Here is a 22,001-nt window from a genome sequence, read left to right as displayed (position 1 = left end):
GATCATATAATTCAGCATTTGTTGAACAACCACCATCACACAGGAAATCTTGCAAGACCTTAGTTTAGCCAGTATCAAAGGACCAACCCTTGGTTTTGCTTTTTCTTTGGTTTTCTTTAGATTTGTGTACAACACTTTTTCCAGATGAATAAGGACCGTTCGAGTAGACCAAATGTGTTGTCCGTTTTGATTCAAATTTAAGTCTTGGTTTTATTGTACTCCAGTTTTCTCTGTACCAAACTACACAGAAACCACATGAACTTCACTACCAAAATGCAATTTTCGCTTGCTAGCAGATTTTGATCAATTGCTTGGATTATTGTTGTTAGGTGTTTGAGGCTTTTTAAATTTCACTGTTAATACAGGTGAACTTTCTCTAATTGTGTGACAGTTGAAAACTTTAAACAAGTGTAATGTGTTAAGACAAGTGCACATGAGCCCTAAGGCAACTGAACTATTCAGTCACATCGCGCAATGTATGTAGTTTCAAATGTTGAAACGCATGTGAATGGTGTTGCAAAACCACAGATGTTGCCGACCAATCAAAATTACCAGGTTATATCACATGACCTTTCAAAAGTTAATAGGTAAGAACGATATCCAGCCTGCCGCAACCAAGCCGTACCAATAAATACTATCTATACACTAGACTACCAGTCAAAGGTTTGAACACGGTTTCTCATTCAATAGTATGAGAGAGTGTGTGTGTATGTATACGTGTGTGTGTGTGTATATATATATATATATATATATATATATATATATATATGTATGTTTATATATGTATGTTTATGTATGTATATATATATATGTATGTTTATGTATGTATATATATATGTATGTATGTATATATATATATATATATAAAAAAAATAATATATATATATATATATATATATATATATATATATATATATGTATGTATAATATTGTTTGTAAAAAAGTACTTACCTATGTCAATAATAGTACCTGTGGCTAAAAAGCCCAGTGGCTCTAATGTTGAAGAAGATATGTACTGAAGAGTTGTAGTCAAACCGCTGTATGGCATCACAGCAGAGTGGACAAACACTGCAGTGCTGTGCATTAGTGGCGTGACTGTAAAATGCAAAGTGCCTCATCCAACAGCGCTCACCTAAGGCTTAGAGATGTAATCTATTGCATTCCAGGGTATGATAAGTGGCAATTCAAATCTTGTGATTTTATGAATGTATTACAACATAGAGCACATGGAGGGGAAATTATTTAAATAAAAAAAATAAAAAATGAAGATGGAAGCAGAACAGAATTCCAGGCCGATATGAAATTTTAAGATTCCACAGGCCTCCGGATTGGCTAAATACCTGTGGTTTAAATTTGTTGTTGAATTTAATGTTAACATATTAGAATGACAAAAATTTTAAAAATATCCCCAAAGTACCTTGCCGCCTGCTCTTTTTCTTGATTTGTGCATCACTTTTTCAATCATTTGGAACAAATGTTCTTTTTGTATGAAGTATGTTTCCTCTCTGTAACCAAGGTACCATTAGGTACACCCACTGTCACTGTACCTTTTCTCTACTTTTGGTTAAGCATATGTGTAACCTGACCCTTGTGGTCACAGTGGGAAATTCAATGGTTGGAAAATGTTACAAAGCCACATGTATTTTCTATTTTGCATGAGCGTGGGAGTGTGTTTCCACCTCTCTTTTTTCCGCTCTTTTTCTGTAAAAACTCTACATTTGTCATATATTTAAGTCCTTCTTTACTTTGTGACATATGAGTGAACTACAATATGTGACGGTTAAGTCTTCCAAATGGAGCTTTTGCTATCAATTATTTTGTAAGTCAATTATTGGATGCCTTTTTAAAAATTAATGTATTTATAATCCTTGCAGAGAAAATCACTCCAGTATATTTTGACATCTGTCAGTGATTTCATTAATAGAATTAGTATTTAATAATAAATTATGTAATTGATTGATCAATGAATTGGATTATAGCAATGATTATAGAATAATATAATGTGTGTTTTAGTGCTAAAGTGCTTAAGTTAATGTGCTATTTTAATGATAAAACTTCAAACCGATAACATTTGGTGTTGCAGTAACACTATCACGAATAAGGCATCCTATCAATGTAGCAGCCGTGGCTAACGTTGGCTTGTTTGAAATGCACGTTACGTCTTGTGTACATTCAAATCTTGCTAGCAGTTTCAAAACTGCAAACTCAACCCTTTAATTCTTTTTACATCTTGAATAAAAAAGTTACAGAAATCTAAACAATCTTGTGCTTACACAAACCAAATTATTGACATGATGGCACCAGATTGATAGATTACGTACTGATTTGTACTACTGTCAACAATCCCTAAAGAAAACCATGTGTGTTGTCAGGGCCGGCCCTTGCCAATGTGGTGCCCAAGGCGAGATTTTATACGGCGCCCCCCTCTATCAATGACTTAAATAAGCTTTCAAAAAGTCGAATACAAATAGTTTTTAACATTGCCTTTAATTTATAAGATAACATGGCATACAATTTAAAATATAAAATAGAACATTTTCCTCATTTGATTACTGCCATACAAATCATGCGAGTAATGGCTGTTACGACAGCTAATGGGACAAACCAAAAGTTGCAACAACTTGATCTGTCATTCTCCCATCCCCCCCCCTCTTTTTTTTCTTCTTCCCTGTGTTCTGGACATTTTTGGTCATTTTGACGTTTGCAGAGTTCTCTGGGGTGACGTTAATAAATTTGCCCCTACCCCAACAGAGTAGTAGTACCAATACGCCAGAGGAGGGAGTATTTGCTATTATCATATGTAATCATATAAATTGGGCATTTCTTGACATTTGAATCCATGTTGTATATGTTTTTCCATGTTCAAAGGTAGTTTTCAAGTTATTGCAAATAAGTGCCGCTTCCCCACTTCAAAGAGATTGATTCAGCGATGGAAGATTTCATCTGGATTTTACTCAGTGACCAAGAAACATTTTCGTTTTGTCTCATTTTAATTTTACATTGAGTAGTTTGACAGTTCCTCAAGAAATTTCATTCTTTACCTTTGTCTCTAGCAATGAGGTGCTTGTAAGTGCACTGGCATCTGCATTTTAATTATATTTAGGATTTTGAGAAATACCTACAAAAGTACGAGAAAATATGTTATTGTGAATAAGTGGTTAGGAGAGAGATATTACACAAATTTATCATTTCTGTCATGTTCGAGCCTTAGATTTACTAACGTTTTCAATTTTCTCCACAGCAAATAAGGTCACTGTTGTTTTAACTTAGTTTAACATGAAATCATTCAGGTTTTGCTTCCTTCTAACCCTAAATTATTCTACATAAGATTATTATTGTCTAGCTGTGATTATCCATTACTAATCAAAAAGAGAGTAATTGTTACACATGCCCAAGTAATTATTTGTTCAAATTGGTCACTTAATTACAGCATAAGCGGCGGTACCAACCGCTCGTAGTACTTCGAGAATCCCTGACTAGTTTGAAATTTCGGCCAGACACGTTTTTAGGTCTCAAAAAAGAGGACGTCTGGTCACCCGACATCAGCGTGTTAAGCTAATGCTTGCTTTATTTCAAGCTAGCTAGCTAAAACATGTTCTTTACACAAAACGCTATTTAAAAAAAATATGTTGACATAACGTTACCTTTATATTTTGACTTCTTTTCCTCCTTCGCTTTTCTTCTTTTGTGGAACTGTGCACCTGAGGGCTTAGCAGTCCTTTTCATGATGGAAAAAAAATTGTAACTAAAATCGCCTGTCCTGTTCTAACGGATCGCTGGTTCGACGTGACTTGCCAAGTGACAAACATGGCTACTTTAGTTTATTTTGTAATTTTATTTGTTATTTTCAAAACAGAAACACCAGTGGGCGTCACAAATTATTTTATGATTTTATTAAGCTATTTTTCCCGATGAGGAGGGCGCTGGTAGTGCGGTCCTCCAGCAGATGGCGCCCTCGGCGACCGCCTACGTTGCCTATGCCCTGCGTGTTCTTTTTAATTTAACACGTCAACGTGAAATGACACTGATGGCTGGATAATTGGCAGCTGCAGAGTTATTCATGTGAATGAAAAATGAGGAATTGGCTCTACCTGATGAGGCAGCATGCAAATAAATAACCAAGCATCTGCTGGTTTTAGATAAAAACAACTAAATTAGGGTTGATAGTAGAGCAACCAACAAGCCATCCAGTCATTTAAATCCTTCTGCCTTCCAGTGAATCTGTCTAATGGTCAGTTTTCATTGCCTGACCTCAATCAAAATGCTGGTCTTTTGTGCTGGCTTTGGTCTACGCCAGCTTTTAAATGTGCTGTTTGTGTTTCTTTGTCCTGATGTGTAGCTAGATGTGTGTTAGGTCAGATTAACAAATGTTAAGGCCGGTGGCGGGCTGAATGACTGCATTAACCAGAGGACAATGGGAGCATGGGACAAAGGCCTTTCACGACCTGTCTGACAGCTTGTAGCGTTGATGTCATCCTCTGACTCAGGCTGTTGCCGCCGTCTCTGTCACACTGGACGCTCGGATGGATGACATCACCAAGTGACACACATCTCTCTCCTGTCTGTTTTGGTTTTCGTTTTCTCTACTTTTCGTAGGTCACTAATGACCTCATTAGCTTTCATGTATTGTCGGCTTCTGTCACAGAAAAAAACATTCATTTACCAAGGAGACTCGGATAAAGGGAGAGTATAACAGAGAAATGAGAGGGTATTTTTTTTAAGACAGTTGGTTTAATAGTTGATTTAATACACAAACAAACAAAAATCAACATAAATTCAATTTATCTGAATATTTTAAAAGTATTTTGGTGACAAAATTAGTTTTTTCAAATGACTTTTCTAAAGGCAACGAGTGAGCTTTTCTGTTCAATAATAATGAGGAAATTAGGTAGGGAAACTTAACTACTGTTCTCCCCCTTGTTCTGCATGCATGACTGGTAAACTTTTCTTTGTGTGTGAATTCAGTGGATTGACATTTCAATGCAACATTAATAGCAGGCTAACCCTTGATGGTAGTCACACTGAATGGAAATGACAAGGTTCAACCCAAGATGTGCACTTGAGGGAATGATGGACTGATAGCAAGTCATTGATATGCTCACACAGAACATTTCCCTGCATGATACCAAATCCAATTTGTGCCGGGTCAAAGCAGTATGTAGATTACCTTTACTATGGAGATCATTTTACTGTTGCCTATTTATTAGTAATATAATAATATATTACAATCGTGTAGGCAGTTTTGATTATTCTTTGTGCACAGAAAATCTTGTTGCTTTTTTGGTGTCAACAGTTTCATTAATCGTTAAGGTAATCATTACACACTGACATTTTTGTTTTTGCTGCACTGTGTAAGTTTGACATCTTAAAACTTTTAAATTTAGTGCTTTTTGACCCTTTCACCCTTCTTGCTTGTGTCAAATTGAGTTACGACACGAGCGAGCTTCGTATACGCCGCTGCTCGTGTGAAGTGGAAAAAAAAAATTATGCAATTAACTACTGTAATGCCCTCACATGTGGGACAGGACAGTCACCGTCATTTATTTAAAAAAAAAAAATAATATATATATTTTTTTTAATGGCACAAACACTACAAAATAAGGAGCACTGCAGGCTAAAACTCCATACGCTCACACTTAACTAACCTGCTCCAGCACCTAACGTCACTCACTAAGCCACACCCCTTGTATGGTAAGGTGACTTGTTTTGCTCGCGTTTCACTACCTACATCCAAGGTATCAGTTATATAGTATGGAACATAATTACACTTTTTTAAATATTTTTTTTTACTTTCTTTTCCATGAAAATAAAATCATGTGCAACCGATGTACATGTTTGAATTACAGAAATTCAAAGGATATTTTTTTTCAGTGTTCTTCTGTACAGGTGTATATATACAGTTATAATTTGTTTTAGTTTTTCCTCCCCAAATAACTATGGACCCTCAGTTCAGGGGTTCCTCGGTTTCCAACGGCCTGACGTACGTACGTACTCTGGTTTCCGCCCACACTCCAAAAACCTGCTTTGCCATTCATGACAGGTTAATTGAAGACTCTAAATTGTCCGTAGTTGTGAGTTTGAATGGTTGTCTATATGTGTCCTGCGATTGGCTGGCGACCAGATTAGGGGGTACCCCGCCTCTCGCCCAAAGTCAGCTCGGATAGGCTCCAGCACACCCGCGACCCTTGTGAGGCTAAGCATTACAGATAATGGATAGATGGATGTTTTATATTCATGGCTGAGAAGTGTTTTTCCTACAAATATTTACTGTAATTGTGAAATTTCAAGATTACGAACGTCACACAATGAACTTTTTTTGTGGCCTTAAACACTGTTGTCACGTGGCACAAGAAGACATATGCTCAGTTACTTCCGTATTTACTGTTTTTCATTGGATTAACTAAAGTATTATTTTACTTCCGCATTAGTGTAGGTTCGAATATGGCACATTCCGACTTTCCGTGCAAATTCGGATTACATTAGCACTGTATACATACATGTAAACATAGGACCCTAAAAGTTTACATCTCTATTGAAATAAGTATTTATTAACTGTGTGATACATTTACTCTTGTGTGTAACCTATCCTTTAATGGAGGCAAACTGAAAACGGGTTTGATTTATAGGCACTTTTTGAAGCGCTAATTGTCAATAACACTTATTCACAAAAAGCTTTTATTGTGCTATTCCATGCACCTGCTGTCCTCCTCCATCCTCCATCTCTGTCATAGGAAGTGAAGCGTTTCACATTTGTGACAGCTTGTGTCGAATTTTCTAGGGAGTTAGCCTCAACAGAAAGAACACAGTGGCTGCAGAGACAGCAGAACAAGACTGAAGACAGCCTATCAAAGTCACCAAATCACACTTTACAGCAATGCAAAACATTTTGTGCTGAGCTAGTATTGCAATAGTTCTATATATTGTCCCCTCATTAATTTGCAATAATATCACTGTCGAGATGCAAATCAATCACAACGCCAAGTCGCAGTCCCTTGTGGGACAGTCCCACGCTCCCACACAGACATGCAGCAGGTGACCCCCCTGTCCTGGAAACAGTTGCTACACGCGATTAACAACGGGCACTTGGGGAGTCATTGTTATTTATATTTGAGCCGTTTGTTTGTGTCAGAGGTGGAAAGCAGCAAGTATATTCTGATGAGATGCTCGGTTGGAGCGCAGTTAAAGTTGCTATAAAAGTTTTTGTTTATGAAACACAAAATGTAGTGTTGTTACGATGCCAAAATTCTGACCGATTAAGCATCAAGTACCTCGATAGTGATACCGATACTATGGCAAAAACCTGGAACGTCACTAAAAGCAATTGACTCATAGATGACAAAACTTGGAATTTCAAATTCTTTGTATTCCCCCCCGCCCCCCACCAAAAAAAGAAATATGGGGCAGTGGAGCGTCCATCCATCCATTTTCTGAGCCGCTTCTCCTCACTAGGGTCGCGGGCGTGCTGGAGCCTATCCCAGCTATCAGCAGGCACGGGGAGAACATGCAAACTCCACACAGGCGGGGCCAGGGATTCAACCCCAGTCCTCAGAACTGTAAGGCAGACGCTCTAACCAGTCGTCCGCCAGTGGAGTGTATTAAATGAAATTATTATATCATCCATTTTCTATACTGCTTATCCTCAGGATTGCGGGTGAGCTGAAGCCCAGCTTACTTTGGGCGAAGGGCGGGGTACACCCAGGACTGGTTGCCAGCCAATCACGGGACACATATAGACATACACATCTGTTACCTGTCTGACGAATAACATGATGTCATCAGGGCGGCACGGAGAACGACTGGTTAGAGCGTCTGCCTCACAATTCTGAGGACCGGGGTTCAATCCAGAGCCCCGCCTGTGTGGAGTTTGCATGTTCTCCCCGTGCCTGCGTGGGTTTTCTCCGGGTACTCCGGTTTCCTCCCACAACCCAAAAACATGCATGGTAGGTTAATTGAAAAATCTAAATTGCCCGTAGGTGTGAATGTGAGTGTGAATTGTTGTTTGTTTGTATGTGCCTTGCCATTGGCTGGTAACCAGTTCAGGGTGTACCCCACCTGCTGCCCGAAGATAGCTGGGATAGGCTCCAGCACTACCGCGACCCTTGTGAGGATAAGCGGCTCAGAAAATGGATTGATGGATGATGTCATCAGGCTTTATTAGCAATGACGTGTCAGTTAGTAAAAGATAAAAGAGCTAATGAATCTTAGCAATCCAAGTAATTGGAAAATACCTTGGAGTGGTGAAATTATTAGAGCTGAAACGTATTTCGTTCTTTCCCCATACAAATTCTGTACGTATGTTATGGGAGTGTCTAATAAACAGTTTGAAGCAAACACACTTAGGGAATGAACAGTTCTCCAAAAAGATTCTATCTGCTGAACTGCACAGAAGCACTGGTACTGATATTGTGTAATAGTAGTAGTAGTGTTTCTCTTTTGGCGGTGCGGTATTGCGGTACTTTTCTAGTACTGGTATACAATGCAACCCTAATGTGCTCACTGTGGGAGTATAAACACCATCAGACATTATCCAATACGCCCCAATTCGTCTGTGTGTGATAATGCTTCCATTCTGGGAGAAGGTCACAATTAAATTGGCCTCCCACCCCAGGCAGGATGACAATATTTTGCTATTCTTGAGATCATTATCGCACATTTCACTGACGATGAAGCATTAAATCAAGATATTGAGTGCACGGATGACCAATATCAATGATGGGGTTTTGCCTTAATGCATAACAATTGTATGTGCACGTATAAATGTTGGGATCATCAACTATACAATATTTACGAGTTGCTTGGTAACCACATGGATGATTCAGCCCTTCCCTTAGGGAAGGAAGGGACATGCCAACGTGATTGAATAATACTGAGCACGCCAGCTCAGCTCAGGATAAATAGGTTTGTTATTAGTTCAGAGATGGAGATGTTATGGTAAGAGGACTTTTGTTTCGTTCATGTGTCACCCATCTTGGAGAAGCAACACTAAAGTTGAAGAGAAACAGATAAATCTACTCTCCGTCGTTATGTAACCAGTGAAAGCCAGTGAATAATGAGACCAGAAACAAATGTGAATCATTTTTGTTTAACCATTTGAATCAATTATGAAAAATAATATTAGGATATTTTAATGCCGTGTACTGTCATGGCTATATAAGGTCTGAGGTCACCATGGGAACAAATGGAATTAATATTCAATTATTTTGACAAAGGGATCCTATTTTTTTTTATGACAAATGTATGGGGAAGTGAAAAGGGAGGTTAACTGCCAAGGTGAATCCCCATCACCATCACGTATCTCATTTTGCATTTTCGTTATTATTGGCAACTTAGCCAGATTGTACTGAGCAGCCGTGACAGAAAGGCGTGCATCTTTCTCATGCTGCCTTAAGTTTCATTTCCAGGTTCCCTGGTTATTGTCACATTTTTTCACTTTTGCTTGCCACCGCTGCATTTGGAATGCATAATCACAAACAAAAAGCAAAACACACTTGAGGAGTTAATCCTTTCTTCATCCACTGAGCTGAGAAAATTGTTCTATTTACATGCTCATTACCCTTTTCTTCTTCTACGACAGATGCTCATGTCTCGCATGTGGCGCTGCATGACAATGGTTCTGGATTCGCAAATGTATTTTCTCAAAACGTAGGTTGAATTCATGGTGCTACCAGTGAATCGATCGATCTGGTTGAGTGACTTCTTTGATCTCTAGATGTAATTATTGTCAGTCTAATAAAATAACCCCCCCCCCCCCCCAAAAAAAAATAACACACTAAAAAAACAAAACAAAAAATACTTTTGTCAAATCGGTCCGATATTTTCTGGCTATTGGAATGAAAGCTGGCTAATGGGTCTAGTTTTCAAATGATAGGACTTTTAACTCTTGAGACAAGTTTCACAGGCGGAGCCACCTGTGATGCCAAATGGAGAGAATTTAAGACTGCATACAGTGACATGCTGTTGAATCTTTGGTAATGTCCTGCCTCGCTTTTGGTGAACATGTTGCTTTTCAGGCTGTTGGGATTTCAGTAGGCCCATCTGTGCCTCATATGTCCCTCCTACGCTCAAGGATTGATGCAGTGGTTCACCAGATAGGGCGAAGTACTGCAAACAAGCGCCCAGTCAATTACATAAAATACACATTAAGGACTAAAAACCTAAATTAGTAAACCGATACACTGGTAATTCAGCCCCATTCTCAATGACTTTTGCCAAATGCATTTATGGATTATAACTGGTTCTCAAGCTTATTTTAATATCCCCTCATGCTGCTTTGAATGTGACATTAAGTCTGTACCTTGTCAAAGGCAGGAAGTGGTTTGTGTCTTTCTTCTGGGCCAGCAAATAACATGTCGGCATCAGTCTCATTTTCCACGCTTAAACCCCCCCACCCCCCGCCAAAAACGAACAACTTGACAGTATTTGACTATGTATTTGACTAAGTATTTGTCATGATCTCATATTGGTGTGATATAGAAAACCACAATCACTCATGTTTTCCGCTGACTGACATTTCTGTAAGCTCTAATGTGCTCTGGCAAAAGTAAAAAAAAAAAAAAAAAAAAAAAAAAAGCACAATCTCACTAAAAATGAATTACTTGAAACATCTGACCGTTTCGGTGAGGGAACTACGATATTTGCAATATTCTTTATTATATGAAACATAAAACAGTTTGCACCAGAACAAAAAAAATGTTGCGCTGCCTGTCAACAATCAACATTCAAAATACAATCATTTTTCCACGTTGAATAATGACCGAATTCTTCCAGGAACCAGCGGCGGTTCCAGGTAACCGATCAAATCAGAATTGTGCTTTATTGTTCCTTGAAAAGATCACTGACATGACCCTTTGGAAAGTCAAAGGATCCTTATCAAAACCTTTTGCTTCCTAGAAAATCACTCACTGATGCCTTTTATTATTATATTGACTTTTGCTAAATAATACGTATTGCGTCTTCTGTGACCCAGCCCCTGATGCACTTTCATGGGCTTTATTTCTTCAGCTACATCAGAATCAGAATCAGAATCATCTTTATTTGCCAAGTATGTCCAAAAACACACAAGGAATTTGTCTCCGGTAGTTGGAGCCGCTCTAGTACGACAACAGAGAAGTCAATTTACAGAACAATTTACAATTTACAGAACACTTTGGAGACAGAAAGACATTGACATGTCGCTAAGAGAATGCTGAACGTACACATCAGAATGGGACAATACAGTATTATCTTTTCAGTTTGACGTTAGCCTGATGAAACCAGTCGTACAGGCAGAACTAGTTGAATTTACATAACTGCTCAGTCATCATTTTGACACCTTGTTTCAAAAGTGCCACCTTGCTATCGCTCCTCTACTACTGTAGGGTTATTGAAAGCAACTCCACACTGCGTTGTAATAAGGATGAATGTATCTTTATATCTATTTTTGAAGGACACATAATTAGTTTGGCTTCTTTAACGTAGCTATTGTCAAATGCTTGTTTATTACCACCATCAATTTACACAAACTCCCCACAACATTATGACTCCTTCCACAATATATTGATATCCAATACAGACGTATCAATACTTTTGCCTTTACAAAGGTCTTAATACTTAGTTTTGATTAACACTGTCAGAGTGGTATTCATTTAAAATGCTTATTATTGTGTTTGTGGTAGTTTATAGTGTTGTATAGCTGGACTGTATCATAATGAGAGCTGTGTTTAATATTTATGTTACTTCAATGAGAGAGTAAGAAATATTGGGAGCAGTTCTAAGTAAGATGCAATACAGTTATACACCACTGTAGACTTCAACCACCACAATATAAAAAATTGTTAAAAAATACCTCACTATTTGACGGAACTCTTGTATTGGATATCATTGTGCATGTGGTCATCAGTGTGGGTGTTTTGTGTATATTTGACATGTGGCTAAAACATAAAGGTAGAACAATCTATACAAAGTACTGTATATTTAAACCTATTAGAAATGGTGGTGGTTCTCTCCCAGGAACCAAACTTTCTTATATATATATATATATAATATAAATATATAATGCATTACTATAACCCAGACAATTTATTACAACAGCAAGCAACTATATACACGACAAATGTGAAACGTCATTGGTCAAGGAAAGTTAGACCTCTTTGTTGATCAATACCACTGCATAAAGCATTTTGCTTTTGGGAAAGGGTTGTCTTACATAATTAAAAGTGGTCTGTTGGAAACCAAAGGTCTTAGAGAAAGCGTTGTCACAATGCGACGGTCAATCATGCATTTGGATTTATTCCAGACAAGTAAAATAATACTTGACTTGATATAGAAGATTTCATCTCATTTACTTGATGCTTTCTAGTCATTTATATTCATGGATACATTGCAATTATGTTTCATATTTTATTTTATTTTTACTCTGCCTGACACAGGGTATGTATATAAAAGCATGTGGGTGAAAAAAATGTTCAATGGCTGCAGAGAGCAAATACAGTATGTAGTCTGGGTTTGAACTATATATTTTGGAAACACCAATCCTGTAACTATTTTTGGACACACCTCAGATCTACAGTGGGTACGGAAAGTTTTCATACCGCCTTAAATTTCCCCTTCCTAGAGCTGGCCGTCCGGCCAAACTGAGCAATTGGGGGAGAAGAGCCCTGACTTAAAACCAATTGAGCATCTCTGGAAAGACCTGAAAATGGTTGCAAGGTTCACCATACAACCTGACAGAACTTGAGAGGATCTGCAAGGAGGAATGGCAGAGGATCCCCAAATCTAGGTGTGAAAAACTTGTTGCATCATTCCCAAAAAGACTCATGGCAGTATTACCTCAAAAGGGTGCTTCTACTAAATACTGAGCAAAGGGTCTGAATACTTATGGCTGTGTGATATGTATTTGTTTTTTTTTTTAATAAATCTGCAAAAATGTTAACAATTCCGTTTTTCCCCCCTGTCAATATGGAGTACTTAAATGATTTTAGCAAATGGCTGCAATATAAAAAAATGTGAAAAATTTAAGGGAATACTTTCCGTATCCACTGTATATGATCAGATGACTGGGCCTGTATAAACAAATCAGCAGAACATCTGTTGCCTAAGCGAGGGTCACACACCTTCATCACGAAGTGTTACAAGAGGAGCTGGCAATCCAATTCAAATAGGCTTGTGTCCATTTATAAATAAGTGCACAGTGCACTAATAATAACAGCAACAATAAATGCCCAGCATTGTTTCGGGTTGCAGCTGAGGATAAAAAGAGAGCTCGGAGTATATTTAGGGTTTATAGCCAGAAAGACCCAGCATGCGGCCTTTCATATTTGAAAATGTCGTCAGCCTAATAGGCTGTTGCTAATTGACACTTCGGCCAAAAACATAAAATTAGTAGCATTGTTACCTTAATGTTGCTTAACTATCACTGAAAGTTCTCTTAAGTTTTATTTGGTTCTTTCAGGCACATAACATGGATTACTTATACCCATTAACATTTTATAATAGTATTGACACACATCCTTGTATTGTCTCTGTTGTGTCCACTTTTCTTGTGTTGTAAAATATGCAAAAGAGAGAGTTGTTTGAAAAAAAGTAGGACATTTCATATCTCTAAAAATACAGATGAGACATAAAAAGTGGAATAAACAATACCAAGCTTTCCTGTAATAGAAGTATACATTGTTTATGCTCTCAACCCACATTGCTTTCACATGACTATATGTTTGAAAAATAGATAAAGCATGAATATATCAGATGTCAGCAATGGAAAAATATGAATATTTCATAATTCATATTACTTCCTGCAGAGACCACCATTCTATTGAAAAAAGTTTGATGTATTCTTAACATGCATTCTTTCCAGATCCAGACTTTTTTTTTTTAAAGTCAAGATAGTGTAGTTAAACATTTAAATGAATAAAGTGTGTTGTAAGAGACCTAAGCAAGCACATTTTGTCAAGCATAATATGCTATGACATATACATACAGTATATACACATATATACACAGTATATACAGATATGACGAGGTATATTATACATCATGCAATACAAATGACATTCCCACGTTAGCATGAACATCACCAATGCCCCGAGACCAAACAGTTGTATGAAACCTGATACTGTCTGTAATTTACACGTGCTGTTAAATGACGTTTGCAGCAAAACGGTTTAATGGTGGCCACCTAGAATTTGGATCAAAAGCTGGGATAGGCTGCAGCATGCCCGCGACCCTCGTGAGGATAAGCGGTACAGAAAATGGATGGATGGATAATTACATAGAGCATCTGCCAGTGACATTTGTTGACAGTCACTTACAGGCACTCTTAATAACTTACTTCATGAATAGAATAAGGTATACAGGTGCATCTCAATAGATTAGAAAATTGTGAATTTATTTCAGTAGTTCAAAAGGTGAAACTCATGTATCTTATAGATAGACCATACAAAGAAGAAAATAGGTGGGGATTATAGGTAGGGGGGGCACCAAGGAAAAAAAACACCTTGTCTGGATATTGTAATATATAATAAATGATAAAAATGATTTAAATTGAAATTAGGAATTGGCTTTCAAAAAAGTAGTTTAATGTGTTTAGTGTATTTGCATAATATATGAAATGAACAAACTTTTCTTGGAAATTACAGTTTTGGATATGTATATTACCAAAAGAACTTCAGTAATTTTAACGCTTGTAATTATCCAATCAATTTTCAAGTTTTTTTTTGGCACAATACATCTGTGGTAAATCAGACTACATTTTCACTTAATTACTGTATTGCTTTGTTCAAGATGGTATTACTCCAAAAAAAAATAAAAAATAAAAATAGCTATGAATAGGAAGGAAAATAACGTTTTATATACAATAGTTATACCGTACTGTACAGGCGTAGATATATACCACATTTAGATTGTTTTCAATCTAACACTATGGAAAATAAGTTATTTCAAACATTTTCACGCCGACGCAAAGAACCGACACTATTCAAATACTTTTAAGGCCCTGTGGAAACACTTTTTAAACTAACCACCATCTTTAACGAGCTGTAAGTGAATGCACTGCCGCTTGTGTTCCCACACTGCCGAGCAGGACGTGAAAGCACCGCGGCTTCTTCCTTGATTCTCCACGTGACTGCTGATTGGCTGCCCGTGACATCATCGCTGCTCGTACATGCGGCTGAAAGCGGTTTGAAGCCGCGCTTTTAAAGCAACAGACACTCCCACCCGATCCGTTCCCCTCCCTCGTCCTCCCCCCTGGCTCAGAACCAGACGTCCCGGCTAAAACCACGCCCACTGCAGGGCGGTACCTCACTGTACCCAAAAGACACATTTAATATTAATGAACTGGCGAATTGGCTCCAACTCGCGTCAGTCCCGCTGCGCGACTACTGGAGGCTGGCGGACTTCCTTCAACATTATTTCTGCGTAACGGGGTAAAAAGAAAAAGTAGCCCCCCAAAAATGTTGCCGACCCACTGCGCGGCGACTGGCTGAATGGAGGCAGCCCTGTCATCGAGCGGAGATCGTGCATTCCTGGGCCAAAGACAGCAACACACACACCGGTAAGCAGAAATTCAAAGCAAGTTGGGTAATTACAAGTTGATGGAAGGAACACACTATCGACGAGATTTCACGTTTGTCCATAATTAATGAAACATCCTGGTGCAACCATTTTGATATTATTTTATGATGTTAACATGCTGCTTTTTAAGTTTCTAATGCAAGCATTGCGGATATTGATTTTTTTTCATTTATTTTTTAAAATTAGATATAGTGGACGAGGCTTACGTGCTCACCTCACTGTGACTCCCACGTTATATTCACAGCACGTCCTCATGCCGAGTTTCTTCAATGAATTTGTCCATGAATGATTTCCCTTTGCTGTGCTGGAGGATGACCACGGCAGGCAGAGTGCATGCATGCATGCATGGCGGTGGTCCTTACATAACATTCCAGGATGACATGCTCTGAAAACGCTTGTATTTGAAAGAAATTTGCCGTCCATCCTTACGTCTTTTCACTTGTGGGAGAGATCAAACTGCAGTGTTGCAGTATTTTCTGGCGTTTTCTCTCCAAGTAAGAGCTTTGGATGAAGACATTCATCAGAATTGGCCACATTTAAAAAGCATTATAGTAACAAGAGGATGATTCAAATTGAATTACCTTGAAGTGATTCACTTGAAAGACACTGTTTGTTTTTGTGATTAGTGTGGGTGTTGCCACTTGCAATATTTGGCTACAGGAGCTGCTGTTGATCAAACAGACGTGTGTTGATTCACAGTCTTGATCGCACTGTGCGAATGCACAATTCTTTGAACCGAGCAAGGCCTTGAAAATCTTTTCCTTCTCATCTCAGAGCGGCGTGTTGAGTTCTCCGAAGACGTCCAGCCCTCGGCCTCCCCATGCCTCCATCTCCCCTTGACGACAGAATTGTGGTGGCGCTGCCAAGGCCGATCCGACCTCAGGAACTCCAACTGCGACTGGACACCAGCTACCTGGACTCCATCGCCTCCACCAGCAGCGACAATACGGTCATCAGCACCACCGTGGTGAAGATTCGGGCGACGGCCAATCTTGTGACGTATATGCCCTCATCCAAGGGTTCCACGCGCTCTTTGTCGTGTGGATGCAGCAGTGCCAGCTGCTGCTCGGTGACCACCTATGAGAAGGACAGCCCGAGCCTGAACCACAGTCAGGTGAGTGCCAGCAGCCCCAACCTCAGCTATGCCGGACCCCCTATGCTCAGCAACCACGAAGCATTGAGCGCCTCCAGCCTCGCCCAGGGCGCACCCAAGGCGCACCCGTCCACCACTGTGAGAGTCATCCACCCCAATGAGCTGGCAAAGCGGGTGACCTGCTGCCCCATGGGTCACCCCATCGGGCCCGTGCCGGTCATCATCGACTGCCGAGCCTTCACGGAGTACAACAAGAGCCACATCCGGGGGGCGGTGCACATCAACTGCTCTGACAAGATCAGCCGGCGGAGGCTGCAGCAGGGAAAGATCACTGTTCTGGACCTCATCTCCTGCCGGGAGGGCAAGGACTCATTTAAGGGCATCTTCTCCAAAGAAATCGTGGTCTACGACGACAGCACCTCGGACCCCAACAGGCTGGCGCCCTCGCAGCCTCTCCACGTGGTCCTGGAGTCGCTAAGGAGGGAGGGAAAAGACCCCATCATTCTCAAAGGTGAGTGAATCTGTCAAGGCGTGGCTAATACAAAAGCATGATGGGTTGGAAATGGAAAGGGGGCTTTCCAGCATATTAAGGGATAGAAAGTGCAATTTCATGCGCCTTAGTTTGACTCTGGAGGCAGTAAATCATTCTAGACATCTGAGAGCAATGAGCGGTTTCGCAGCGCTAGGAGCTTTAGCGCCAATATCAACTGAGAGGAAACCGTGAGAGGTTGCATAATAGTGTGCAGTGTTTGTGTAAAGCCTGTTAAACTTTGACCTTTATTGTTTTGATCAGCTGACCTGCCCTGTCGGCAAATTGCTTGTTTAATCATGTGAAAAAGCGCAGCGTAAAATGACTTATTGACATAAATACAGAGTACTATGCAGGATGGGCAAAGCTGCTGTTAGTTAAGGCAGAATGTTGAATGGCTGCTGTTTTCCACCATTGGCGCGTGTGCGTGCGTGTGTGTTGCTAGAGCAACATGTTGTGCCGAAGGTTTGGCTGTCAGTGTTCTTTGCACGTCTACTAGTCACTGACTAGATATGGGAATGCTCAGAACTGAGCATTTGTACTGAGGCCGTGAAGCATCATTACTATTCCATATAGCAGGGGTCACCAACAGGCATGCAATCGTCCTGTACTGCTACACTGCTTTCACGGCAACACCGTAGGCAACCAAATTACATCCTGGTTGACCGGTTTTTGACCTAGCCTTCAACTAATCGACTATTCTCTATCAAAGACTTGACATGGGACGCAGGGCACTCAGCTGCCTCTGTTGTAAACTTGTTTTTGTTTTTTTTTAGGCCAAAGAGCTCTGTTCATCATTTGCTGTCCAAATCGCAGCAATGAGATTCACATGAGGCTAAAATTAAACACGAACGCTCACTTTTATGAAATGCCCTCTTAAAATATTTGCTGTGGTTTGATGCATTGCTCCCCCTTCAAAAATAGGGGGCGGGGTGGGGTGGTGGGGGGGGGGGGGGGGGTCTTCGATATTGCAATGTATCTGATTACAAGCGTCAAATATCCATAAGATGGAGGCCCAGTGTGCAAGGACTGAATAGACAATTTATGACACTATTTGTGTTTTACTGGAATGTGAACCTCAGCATTCTTCTCCACAAATTGTCATAACCGCATATCTAAGCAACCAATGAAAATATAATTTATTATGTTACAGTTTATTACGTACTATGTCAGTCAGCATTAACATTATAAAGAGTAAAATGTACAACAAAGAGCACAGATTGAACGCAGGTAAAAAAAAACAAAACAGTTCTCCTACTAAATTGTGTGTGTGTGTGTGTATTTTTTTTTATAATTAAATGCTTGTCTATGAATTTTTTTTTTGTATTGCTACTGAAAAAACAACAGCAATTGAACAACTTTGTATCAGACAAAGTGTGTTATGAACCGCTAAAACTGTTATTGATATTGTGGACAAACTACTGCAATAATATTGTATGATGTTCCACCCCAATTATCAGGTGATGTGAGTGAGTGATAGCGTGAGAGAGATGTATGCCAATCATGAAATAACTCTCCACCTACCCAGGGACCAAAAGGGGAAGCTGCAAGGCTGTGCAATGACCTCACATTAAATCATGCATTGACTATCGCTCTGTGAACAATATGTGCACTGACAATGTGTGTGTGTGTGTGTGTGTGTTTCCACACAACTTAACGGCATTACGGGTGACAGGTGCAAACCAGTTATATAGGGGGCAAAAGTTCACTGAGAGGGGTAATAAAAAAAATGAGTCTGTATTAGCTATTGTCTCATACTGTAGCTATTGTGGTAAAGTTTCCACTATTTATTAAGCTCAACAGGCCACTGCCAAGACAATATAATGTCTCTGTGTGTGTGTGTGTGTTGTGTCATAAAATAATGCCATATTGTGGTCAATTCCTCACTCCTAGCTTAGCACCAAGTGTGATGCATTCCATAAAATTGGGAAATCGGGAGCGAACTTCACAACAAGCAGCAGAAAGTGAACAATTCTTCAAAAAAGAGGCCAAGTGCTTGCTTGAAGGTGTTTATTGCCGTTCCCAGCTGAATTTTATTGTAAAACTAAAAGTACAAAAATTACACCAAGCCACTTAACGAAAGCATGCATTCTTTATCCTCTATTATTGTATCTTAGTTGCGATGGTCTTCTGTGTTCCATCATCAAATCTATGTGTACTATGTCTGTATTATAGTGCCCGCTGAATTGAAGCATGAAATCTTGATGAAAAAACTGTTAAATTCTTTCTTTAAAATTCTATTTAATTATGTAATCTATCTTATCTTATGTCTTGTCTATACATGAAAGGTTGATTCATCATTAAAACAAACCCACTTCATGTTTCATGGAAAGTAAAGAAAGACAATATGAGAATCTGGGAATCAGAACACCCCCACGTGACTAGAAAAGTTCAGCGAGATAGTCCCAAAGTGAATGTCTGCGTATCCGATTTTGTCTCAGGAAACCATGATACACATGGTGCCATTCAAAAGGATGCCACTTCCATCAACAGGATGCGTGAAACACAACAATACAATGTGATTTAAAACTTACTCACTTAAAAACGGATAACCACTGTGTACAGTGGAGTGGAAAATTTCCAAACTATAAAGAGACTTTATGAAGACCCTGTATATCAACTACAGTTGTCCTACTCAGTCTTTTTAATTTGTACTAGTATCTGTAACAGAATGTTTTTCCAGCATTAAGGCACTTTTGTCTAGCTCATGACCTGTAATCTGAGTGCTTGTGTTTGCAGGAGGCCTTAGCTGCTTCAGGCAGAGCCACGAGAACCTGTGCGAACACTCGCTGCACCTTCATGAAGGTCTGGACTCGGGCGCAACTGCCGGCCTCTCGGGGGCGCTACCTCACACCCTGCCCTCCACTCCGGACATCGAGAACGCAGACGTGACGCCCGTGCTGCCCTTCCTCTACCTGGGCAATGAGCGTGACGCTCAGGACATCAACTTGCTGCAACACTTGAACGTCGGATACATCCTAAATGTCACCACCCACCTTCCGCTTTTTCACTATGACACTGGCCTGTTCATCTACAAGCGCCTGCCTGCCACCGACAGCAACAAGCAGAACCTTCGCCAGTACTTCGAGGAGGCATTTGAATTTATTGGTAGGAAAACATTGTCGTATTTATATTGTGCTACATATTTAGCTACAAATAAGCTTAACAAAGCTTAACATCCATTTTCTGTTGCGCTTGAGTGGCATTCTAGTTACAGTATATATGGACATGTTATAACATTGCTAAAACAACCTCAAATTTTGTTGTCTAATTGTCCATTGAGGCAACATGGTAGCTTAGTGGTTAGCACGTTTACCTCACAATTCTGACTTTCTCTGTTTGCATGTTCTCCCCTGGCTTGCATTGGTGTTCTCCAATTACTTCAGCTTCCTGCCACATTCTATAAACATGCATGTTAGGCAAATTAAACACTCGATATTGTAGTTGTGAATGTGTGTGAATGGTTGTTGGTCTATATGTGCCCTGTGCTTGACTGTTGACCAGTTCCGGGTGTACCCAGCCTCTTGTCCAAAGTCAGCTGGGATAGGCTCCAATTGACCCATGACCATAATGAGAACAAGCGCTATAGAAAATGAATTGATGAATTTCCTTACAAATTCCCCTGTGAGTCCATGTTTGCTGATAACAAAGCCAAACCTCCTAACGCAATTCAGCAAGTCGCGGAGATGTCTCCGTGATGTCTCCTCAGTCTCCAGTAGGTCGCGGAGACCTCACGGAAATGTCTCCCCAGTTGTGAACAGAATGAGTCTCCAAAAGCTCTCTGTTGAAATAGAACAGAACATTGAAATTCACCGCTACTCCCTGGTGACTTGTCTACAGGATACGTTGCGGATCTCCGCAACCAGCGGAGACTCGAGTTGCCATGAAGTTGCCAATTACAGTAGTCTCTCGGCCAATGAAATAGGCACTTTAAATGTGGGTGTGACTGGTTGCCTGTCTCTATACTGTATGTGCCCTGTGATTGACTGATGACCAATTCAGGTTTCGCCTAGTCACCTGGGATAGGATCCAGCTCTCCACAACCCTAACCAGGATAAGCGCTATAGAAAATGGATGTGACAGATTTTTTTCCCGATTTTTATTATACTGTGTTTCAGAGGAAGCACACCAAGCTGGTATGGGCCTTCTGATCCACTGCCAGGCCGGCGTGTCTCGTTCCGCCACTATTGTCATCGCCTACTTGATGAAGCACACCTGGATGACCATGACGGACGCCTACAAGTTCGTCAAAACCAGGCGGCCCATTATTTCCCCCAACCTCAACTTCATGGGCCAGCTGCTGGAGTTCGAGGAAGACCTCAACAACGGAATCACGCCACGGATCCTCACGCCAAAGCTGATGGGTGTGGAAACTATTGTCTGAACTGCTCGCATCACTCACTGGGTATTGAGAATGGAATGTGAGTAAGCCCCTTTTTTTCCCGTTTTTTTTTTGTTCTGAATCTCCCCGTCTGTGCTCGTCTTGGACTCTGCAGAGTGCCAAAGCTGTGGGTCAGCAAATCTGTGGGTCAGAACTGATGAGGAATGCCAAAATATCACGACTGTTTGGACCTGGCCGACGTCCTGGAGGAGAGCATGAGTTTGAGATGTTGAGACAGAGGGAGTGAGAATGTGCTTGCTTGGAAAAGTTCCATGTGGGACTGTAGAGGAGCAAGTGTGAGACAGGAGAAGTTCACACTTCACACTGTGGCACACATCTTGGCGGGGCTGGCAAATGGTGGTGCCAGTTAAAGAAAAAGAAAATAAACAGTTGAAGACATGTCTGGTGTTCTATTTTTATACAGGGGTGACCATTACAAGTCCACGATGGCT

The 22,001-nt window shown here is 40.1% G+C and overlaps 1 protein-coding gene across 4 annotated transcripts; it reads left to right on the top strand.

Annotated features, from left to right (window-relative positions):
* The first annotated feature begins 15,283 nt into the window (after positions 1-15,283).
* Positions 15,284-21,948, top strand: dusp10 (dual specificity phosphatase 10). Of its 4 annotated transcripts, none has more exons than XM_061754435.1 (5): positions 15,284-15,526; positions 16,321-17,150; positions 19,908-20,276; positions 21,287-21,532; positions 21,665-21,948. In XM_061754435.1, the coding sequence occupies exons 2-5, from the start codon at positions 16,367-16,369 to the stop codon at positions 21,766-21,768; spliced, it is 1,503 nt and encodes a 500-aa protein (XP_061610419.1). In that variant the 5' UTR covers positions 15,284-15,526; positions 16,321-16,366; the 3' UTR covers positions 21,769-21,948. The 4 variants fall into 4 exon arrangements, with proteins under 4 accessions (XP_061610419.1, XP_061610422.1, XP_061610421.1 ...); XM_061754438.1 differs by having other exon boundaries at positions 15,285-15,526; positions 21,287-21,573; XM_061754437.1 differs by having other exon boundaries at positions 15,286-15,526; positions 21,287-21,589.
* The last annotated feature ends 53 nt before the right edge of the window (positions 21,949-22,001 follow it).

This window comes from Phyllopteryx taeniolatus, chromosome 18 (genome assembly GCF_024500385.1).
Source record: "Phyllopteryx taeniolatus isolate TA_2022b chromosome 18, UOR_Ptae_1.2, whole genome shotgun sequence".
In the NCBI taxonomy this organism is placed as follows: domain Eukaryota; kingdom Metazoa; phylum Chordata; class Actinopteri; order Syngnathiformes; family Syngnathidae; genus Phyllopteryx; species Phyllopteryx taeniolatus.
This window is presented reverse-complemented; position numbering and strand designations above follow the sequence as displayed.

Bases quoted from the DNA above. Each gene is read 5' to 3' on its own strand.
- dusp10 (XM_061754435.1), top strand. From the start codon at position 16,367: ATGCCTCCATCTCCCCTTGACGACAGAATTGTGGTGGCGCTGCCAAGG. The intron at 17,151-19,907 runs GTGAGTGAATCT...TTGTGTTTGCAG, and splicing joins AGACCCCATCATTCTCAAAG to GAGGCCTTAGCTGCTTCAGG. The intron at 21,533-21,664 runs GTGTGGAAACTA...TGGACTCTGCAG, and splicing joins CCTCACGCCAAAGCTGATGG to AGTGCCAAAGCTGTGGGTCA.